We start from the raw sequence: 8,607 nt of genomic DNA, 5'->3' as shown, positions 1-8,607 counted from the left end.
TCACTCACGGATCTCCCCGTTCTTTTCTACTGACACTCAACAGACGCAGCGTTACTGTAGCTTATTCTGACAAGTAGAAAGGGGGGATTTTGCGGGGAGCGAAAGGCAATCTGGCCGAGATGGCCGAAGTATGATGAACTATGCGTGATTTAATCGCCCCTTGTGCGTCCTTCTCCAGCGCGCAGGGACGGTGCAGAGCGGGGACGGGCTTCTCTCCGCGGACGCTCTGAGCTCGGAAGGGGGTGGGGGGGGGCTGCCTGCCGCTCACCGGATTATTCCCGACGACTGCTCCTTCCAGTGTGTGATGACGTTTGGATACTTTCTCCGTGGCCATTGACGAGGGGATTACAAGTAGGTGTATTACAGTTACCTTGCATCAGTGGGGGATTTGGTCCTGATCGCGCCACCGAGGCGCTATAGCCTATCTCTTCTCATTGATGAGCGAGCCATAGTGATACAGTAGCTATAGCCTACTACGATTAGATACAGTAGCTATATACTACAAACAGATACAGTAGCCTAGGAGCAAGCTACTTGAAAGACGACGTGTAAAAGACAGTTATTCGATTTCAAGTGTTATGGTTGTAAAGCCGAGAAATAGCCTACAGTTTTTACAGTATGTGACAAAAAAAACATCGTTTATGTGGATGCTTTGTCATTATAGGCTAAATATTACTCCACAGCATTCTCTGGAATCCACTCTAAACAGTGTGTTCGGTGCGTTTTTCCTTCTCTTTTTTTTTTTGCTACAGAGGATTTGCATTTCAACTCGCGCTCAGTTGACAGTGGCCCCCTTTGGAACGGCTGGTCTGGAATAGCAACAAAGAGCGAGTGCGCGCATTCATGGAATGCGACTTTGACAGCTGTCCACTTCTTATCTACTGACTTTATCAACGGGCAGCGGAGACGAGCGTGTGAACGTAGGAGATGGCCGAGGTTGCAGCACCCGAGCCTCTCCCCGAGTTGGACGTGGCAATAGACCCGGACTTTGAGCCCCAGAAGCGGCCGAGATCGTGCACCTGGCCGCTGCCAAGACCCGAGTCCAACGCGGGTAAACCAGAGAATCATGACACGGACATTATACCCGAGGAAGAGGATGACGAAGAGGACAATGCCAGTTCTATGGCCGTCAATGACAATGGCACCAACGTGGCATCGGAGGACCAGAGCAGCAGCAGTCCTACGGCCGAAGGGCTGCTCTCCTCGCTCGGACAGGAGAACGGAGGCTCCCCGCTCTCGTCCCACTCCCCCACGGCCACCTCGGGCGCGCTGAGCACCAGCGGCCCAGGAGCGCAGACTCCGCGGAAGTCCTCGTCGCGCCGAAACGCCTGGGGGAATATGTCGTACGCTGACCTGATAACCAAAGCCATAGAGAGCACGCCAGACAAGAGGCTGACCCTGTCCCAGATTTACGACTGGATGGTGAGATGCGTGCCGTACTTCAAAGACAAAGGCGACAGCAACAGTTCGGCCGGGTGGAAGGTAGGCTGCAAAAGCACCCGTTCGTCTCCACGGTTCACCCACACCCACAACAACAACAACAACAATAATAATAATAACAAGAAACACATATGGTTCCCGAGTTCATGGTCTCTCGTGATCTCATACACACAGACTGGAATTGAGTGAACGGTGACGCGCATGCTCTAGGCTAGTTGCAGGGACCAGGGTAGGCTACCGTCACATGGTAAATCAAAACAAACATAATTGGTGCCCTGAAACCCTATAGCCTAATTAGTCTGACGCAACTGGTTTAAGACGCTTAGAGATTGATTTAATTACGCGAGGCAATGTAGGCTACTAGCCAAATAATACACTCTGGAACAACAACCGAGCAACAAACAACAAACAAACAAACAAACAAAAACAACAACTCGCCTATTCATACAGTATTAAATCCGTGTGTGATGACTCAGAGATTCCCGTGCATTAGCCTATACCCGCCATATCTTTGGCCAATGAATGTTTGCATATCCACGGTCAGGTGTGGGTATAATAAAAATGCCCAGGCTGTAGATCCTGTCGTTGGGGAATTACATAAGGACTTGAGATGCTTTGAGGTCGGCAGAGCAGCGGGGGAAGTAACGACTACCTTCAAAGGGAATGCTGCGGTCGACAGGACCGAGACAGAAGGCGCGTCCAGTGAGAGGGATGTGGGACAGGTTGAGGGGCTGGGCCAGAGGGGCTAAAGAGCACAGTTCACAGATCCAAACCCGCGTTTCGTTCCAGGGGGGGCTCCAGTAGCTTAAACTGTTGGCCCGAAAGACGCCGTAAATTATCAGACGAGTTATCTGTTCTCTTTGGCGGCGTCCGAGGGAGCTGTCGGAGCGCACGTCCCGGAGGGATGAGGGGCCGCGGTCATTGTCACCCCGCCGGGATGACGCGCGTGGAATTTGCGGGCAACGGGCGAGGCGGGTTTAGAGAGGCTCGTGTTGCAGAGGCCCCCGCCCCCCCCCCCTCTCTCAATAGGATCAATCTCTCGAGTGGGGCGCGGGAACACCCCCGTAACATGACGCTCATTACGCTTAACTTTTACACACTGACTCCAGCTGATGCCTTTGAAATATATTCTCCAAATGAACTAAGTTCAGATAGCGCAGTTGACCCGCGGTTTTACTTCTTCCAGAGCAGAGACAGCCCACGGGCGCCCCAAAGGAAGCAGCATGGGGTCGTGTGCACATTCAGAGAGAGTGGTGGGTTCTTTGGAACACTAGATTCTCCTCAGAGCGCTATACAGTTTAACAGGCCATATACGTGTCATCAAATACGACAACCAGAATCGCTGGTTTTGAAAGCCTAGGTCCTACTGCTGCCTGTCACGAAAACAGCCTATGAAACTCGAGAGTGGCTTTGACCAGGTGCTCAGAAGGACGTTACACTTAACATGAATTTTGGCAGCCCCAGAGGACCCTGGGGTTTTTTTTCTTCATTTTTTTCATCTCCTCAGAAACTCTTGGGTTTCCTCGTTCGGATCCAGGACACCTCATAGGTTTCGTACAAGTCATGCAGATTTGCCGAAAATCCCCTTAATCCCTCTTCGTCTCCTTCCAAGAGTCTCATTTAGGCACCCTGGTTCGTGTTCTGCAGTACTATAGATTACCAACCTGTTCCGAGTCTCTTTTTAGATATTTACAGACTGGCTGTGTGTAACCAATACAGCCCAATTGTGAACTTGTGTTTGTATACTGCCTATACTATATAAAGATACGCCTGGATATTTCCATTCACATCACATCACTCAGTGTAGAAAACTATCCCGGGATCTGTCTTAGGTTTCTAGCTCCCAGACGGGCGTCTGGGAGTGTTCTAGTGGGATGGACGGTGCTCCGCCTGGAGGGACAGGTCTGCTTATGAGCTGCTGAAATGTGTGCTAAGAGTAGCTGTGGTGTGGCGGGATGGAGAGAGAGGTAGAGAGAGGTAGAGAGAGAGACAGAGAGGTAGAGAGAGGGAGAGAGGGAGAGAGAGAGGTAGAGAGAGAGAGAGAGAGAGTGGGGGGGGGAGAGAGAGGTAGAGAGAGAGAGAGAGAGGGAGAGAGAGAGAGAGAGAGGTAGAGAGAGATAGAGAGAGAGAGTCTAAAATAGGGCCTGTAAACATGCCTGAAATGCAGCCGTGTGTCTGTGAGGGAGGGGGATTAAGGTGTGTGTGTGTTCTTGGCTCTGTTCCAGTGAACTTTGTGCTTCAACTGTTACTTAAGCCTGATGCAGCAAGCGCCCTGTTTCTGTTATGTCACACAGGCCACGCTCCCCCAGTAATACACACAAACACACACACACACACACACACACACACACACACACACACACACACACTAGTATTCCTAAATAAGAACGATACATCACAAATGTAGCGGTGTGCGTACTACAGACATTCCTGCACAGACACGCTACGGACACGCTGACCTACGCGTTCTTTGTCACACTCGGTTCGTGTAGGTCAGCATGTGTGTGTGTGTGTGTGTCCGTCGGGAATATATAGCTCTGTAAAGACAGTGAAAACCAGTTCATTCATAATTCATCCAGCCATTTAGTCGTCAGCGTATGGCGTGTGTGTGTGTGTGTTCATGCCTTGTATTAGACCCCAGGGTTGTGTGCGACCCCTCAGGGCTGTGACAGGTAATGTGTGTCGGCCTATTGTTCGTGTTTAATCATGTGTTTAAAATCAGGCTCTGCCCACCCCCACCCCCCTCCCCCCCCCCCACACACACACACACTTACACACTTTGTCCGGAGGCGTATTCAAAACAGCCCCCCTATAAAACATAAGTGATGGCGATTATCATTTTAACGGCGCCTCTCCATGTGTGCAGAATGCGTCTGATTGGTCCATCTGTCCTGTCAGACATGGAGGAGGAGAAGGACAAAAGCAATTAAGGTTTCATTGGGACTGGTGCCCCCCCCCCAACCCCCCCCCCCCCCCCTCTCTGAAGGACAGGGCGGACGTCCAGCGTGATGTCAGGGGCACCTTGCCCAGAGTAGGGAGCGGAAGGGGTATTAGAATAGAGTAGGGAGGGACAGGGGTATTAGAATGGGCGCCTTTTTGTCCCTCCCGCAACAGAGAAAGAACATTCCTCAGAAAACCATTGAGTCACCCATGGCTGGTCTCAAACACGCAGGCTCTGATTGCATCGATGTTCAGAAACCATCAGGTGCGGTGTATTGTGTGCATGCGTGCTAGTGTGTGTGTGTGTGTGTGTGTGTGTGTGTGTGCACATACCCTGGCTGCGAGAGCACAATTTCAAGAGGCCTCGCTCTCCTTCTTAAAGGGCCGAGCACCCTGCCCACCTAGAGGAGCTGGAGCAAGGCCATAGAGGGAGGAGAGAAAGAAGGAAAGGAGGAAGGAGAGGAGGTGGGAGGGGGGTGGAGGGAGGAGAGGAGAGGAGAGGAGGGGGGAGCAGATGGGGTGTGGGTAAATTAACAAGCTTTGCTCCAAATACTGTAGGTGTATTACAGCTGCCCTCAGGCAACAATATCCGATAGAGTGGTCCCTGGGTGTCTGAGGGTGATTTGGGGGGGGGGGGGGGGTCAGGGGGGCTGTTATGGGTTACGGGAACACACTGGCTCCAGGGCCAGGCGTCTGTCTGAATAATGTCACCACAGGCTGCAGGAAGAGCCCCCCTCTGCCTGGACTCCCAAAGGTACGCCTCTTCAATCAGCCCACAGGCTTCATACAGCAGGGACACCTGATGACCTGGACGTGCGCTTTACATCTTCAAAACCCAGTCACACACACACACGCACACACACACACACACACAACACACACACACACACACACACACACACACACACACGCACACACCATTGTTGCTGTAGTAATCCCATGTCTGTCTCTCTCTCTCTCTCTCTCTCTCTCTCTTTCTCTCTCTCTCGCTCTCTCTCTCTCTCTCTGGCCTTCTGTCGGTCAGGTTGTCATGGCGACGTGATAAGATGGCAGATGGAAAAGGGGACGAGACCTGTCATTGGTCATTGTCTGATGGGGTCGTGTTTGTAGTTTAGATCTGCCAGGAGAGGAGGCTGACATTTTCCCAGCTGACCTATCTGTTTGATGCCCTGCGTCTCCTTCCTGTGTGTGTGTGTGTGTGTGTGTGTGTGTGTGTGTGTGTGTGTGTGTGTGTGTGTGTGTGTGTGTGTGTGTGTGTCGACCCGGCCCCTTTTTCTCCATTTGAACAGAATGGCGAAAGGACAGTAAACAAAATAGATTTTTTTTTTTTTTTTTTTTCCTCTGCTTCCAAACCCCGTCATTTCTCTCTGTCAGCTGCTCAATTATTCCATATATCTTTTTTTGCTTCTATCTATCTATCTATCTATCTATCTATCTATCTATCTATCTATCTATCTATCTATCTATCTATCTATCTATCTATCTATCTATCTATCTATCTATCTATCTATCCCCCTCTCTCTGTTCTGTCTTCCTCTCTGTTCTCTCCCTTTCTTTCCCTCTGTCTCGTTATCTCTCTCTCTGTTCTCTCTCTGTCCCGACCCCCTCTGTTATCTCTCTTTCTTTCTCTCCCTCCCCCTTTCACTCTCTCTCTCTGTTCTCTCTATCTATCTCGCTACCTCCCTCTTTCTGTTCTGTCTCCCTATCTGTTCTCTCTCTTTCTTTCTCTTCCTCCCTCTCTCCCTCTCTCTCTCTCTCTCTCTCTCTCCCTCCCTCTGTCTTTCACTCTCTCTCTCTCTCTCTCTCTGTTCTCTCTCTCTCTCTATCTCTCTCTCTCTCTCTCTCTCTGTTCTATCTCACTGTCTCGTTATCAGTCTGTCATTTCCTCCACTTGGCTCAGATGTGAAACGCTTCAGTGAGCAGAAAACAAGTTGTCCCCCGTAGCTCCGCTCTGCCATAGCTTCCAACCAACAGGGCCGCATGCGTCAACCGGAGGTCTCTCTCTCTCTCTCTCTCTCTCTGGTCTCCGCCGTCGACGCGTGGTCTCTCTACCCGAGACCGCTTGGTGACATTCGCTGGTTTTGTTGACATCAAACAGGAAGTGGGCGAGTGGTGTCAGGAAGGGTTACTGGGCTCTAATGACCGGCGAATTACAGACGCAAATTACTGCCTACTGCCTTCCCCCCCTATTCTTAGTGTGTGTGTGTGCGTGTGCGTGTGCGTGTGCGTGTGCGTGTGTGTGTGTGCGTGTCTGCGTGTGCGTGTGCGTGCTATCAATCTATTTCTCTCCATCTCTCTCTCTATCTCTCTCCCAGACTTTCCCTCCATCTCTCTCTCCATCTCTCTTGCTCCCAGATGCTTTCTTCTTCTCCACTTCTCTCTCTCTCTCCCTCTATCTTTTCATCCCTCCATCTGCCGTGTGACTCAGTGTCTGTGGCGCCATGGAGATGGGCTGAATAATGTGTCATTTACTGAACCCCCCCTGCGCGCGCACACACACACACACACACACACACACACATACACACACACACACACACACACACACACACACACACACCCTGTGTTCAGTGGTGATGGAACGCTCCTCAGTGTGATGTGCAGGAGTCACGCGACGGTGAGGTCGCCGCTGCGCCTGGTACACTCTGACCAGAGTGTGTGTGTGTGTGTCAGCGGTGGGGGGGGGGGGGGGGCTGTCGCCATGGCAACAGGAGGGTACAAGGACTGGGGACGACTCCTAGTGTGGATGACAGCAGATAACATGACCCTCTAAACGGAGCTACCCTCCCCCCTCTCTCTCACACACACACACACACACACACACACACACACACTGTAACTGCACATACCTACCCAAATGCCTGGCTGCTCGGCTTCTCTGATAACCACATTGCTGAAGTGGGCCCCTTTTCTGATAACCCTCTCCTCCTCTCCTCCCCCTCTCCTCTCCCCCTCTCCTCTCCTCCTCCTCTTCTCTCCTCCTCTCCTCCCCTTCTCCTCTCCTCCTCTCCTCCCCCAGGCAGACACATCTTCATATTTGATTAATCACACACACCACTGAGGGGGGTTGGGGGCAGGGGTTAAAAGGGGGTTTAGGAGGGGGGGTTGACTAGTGTGTGTGTGTGTGTGTGTGTGTGTGTGTGTGTGTGTGTGTGTGTGTGTGTGTGTGTGGTGGCAGTTACATTATAGTGGGGGCTTCTAAAAGCCAACAACCCCTCCTCTCCCCCTCAACCCCCCATAATCGTCTCCATCGTCCGTGCTCTGTCGTCCGTCAGCAAGTGAATTAAGTTTTCATTTTTGAATCTCTCTCGACCCCCCCCCCCTCCTGCACTGACCCTGGGTTTTTAAATTTAATTTGTTATCTTCCCAGCCTGTCTCTTTCGATTACGTCTGTCCACGCGGCCGACACACACACACAAACACACAAACACACACACACACACACGCACACACGCCGTGGCTGGACCATGACGAGGACGGAGGGAGGGCTCAATTGTTCCTGATTAGATTTAATTGACTACAATAAAGCAAGCTTTCTGTGTCAGAGAAAGAGAGAGAGAGAGAGAGCGAGAGAGAGAGAGAGAGAGAGAGAGAGCAATAGAAAGGGGGAGGGAGAGATTAATGAAAGATGACATTCTTTGTGCAGCGTCAAGTCAGAGAGAGAAGTATCTTTCTCAGAAAAAAAGGTTTCTCCTTCTCTCTTTCTCTCTCTCTCTCTCTCTCTCTCTCTCTCTCTCTCTCTCTCTCTCTTTCTTTATCTCTTTCTTTATCTCTTTTATCTCTTTCTTTTTATGTCCCTCTGACAGCAGGATAGGGTCACAGTGAAATGTTATCTGATGTGTGCTATCAGGCACACACACACACACACACACTGATGTGATTCATGTAGGTCATGCTGGTAGAGGTGTGCGCCCCCCCCCCCCACACACACACACACTCACTCCAGATTATTCCAGATTGATGACATCAGATCACCGAGATTACGTTAGATTAAGTGTGTGGTCTCTCCGTATTGGAACTGTGACTAGAGGTGTGTGTGTGTGTGTGTGTGTGTGTGTGTGTGTGTGTGTGTGTGTACTGTACACGTTTCTGCTGGAATCAACTTGTTTAGCTCCACCAAAGATTATGGCTTAATGTCTGTCTTATAAATCACGTCGCCTAAAATAGCTCAGTGTGTGTGTGTGTGTGTGTGTGTGTGTGTGTGTGTGTGTCTGTGTGTGTGTGTGT

The 8,607-nt window shown here is 50.9% G+C and overlaps 1 protein-coding gene across 1 annotated transcript in view; it reads left to right on the top strand.

Moving 5' to 3' along the window:
- The first annotated feature begins 221 nt into the window (after positions 1-221).
- The window catches only part of foxo3b (forkhead box O3b), a 25,629-nt gene continuing 17,243 nt past the window's right edge, over positions 222-8,607 (top strand). The window contains exons 1-2 of the mRNA XM_084454143.1: positions 222-351; positions 753-1,482. Coding sequence (XP_084310269.1) covers positions 928-1,482 — 555 coding nt within the window. The 5' untranslated portion in view covers positions 222-351; positions 753-927. The remainder of the gene's footprint in view (positions 352-752; positions 1,483-8,607) is intronic.

The sequence above is a fragment of the Borostomias antarcticus genome (genome assembly GCF_949987555.1).
Source record: "Borostomias antarcticus genome assembly, chromosome: 19".
Classification (NCBI taxonomy): Eukaryota; Metazoa; Chordata; class Actinopteri; order Stomiiformes; family Stomiidae; genus Borostomias; species Borostomias antarcticus.
This window is presented reverse-complemented; position numbering and strand designations above follow the sequence as displayed.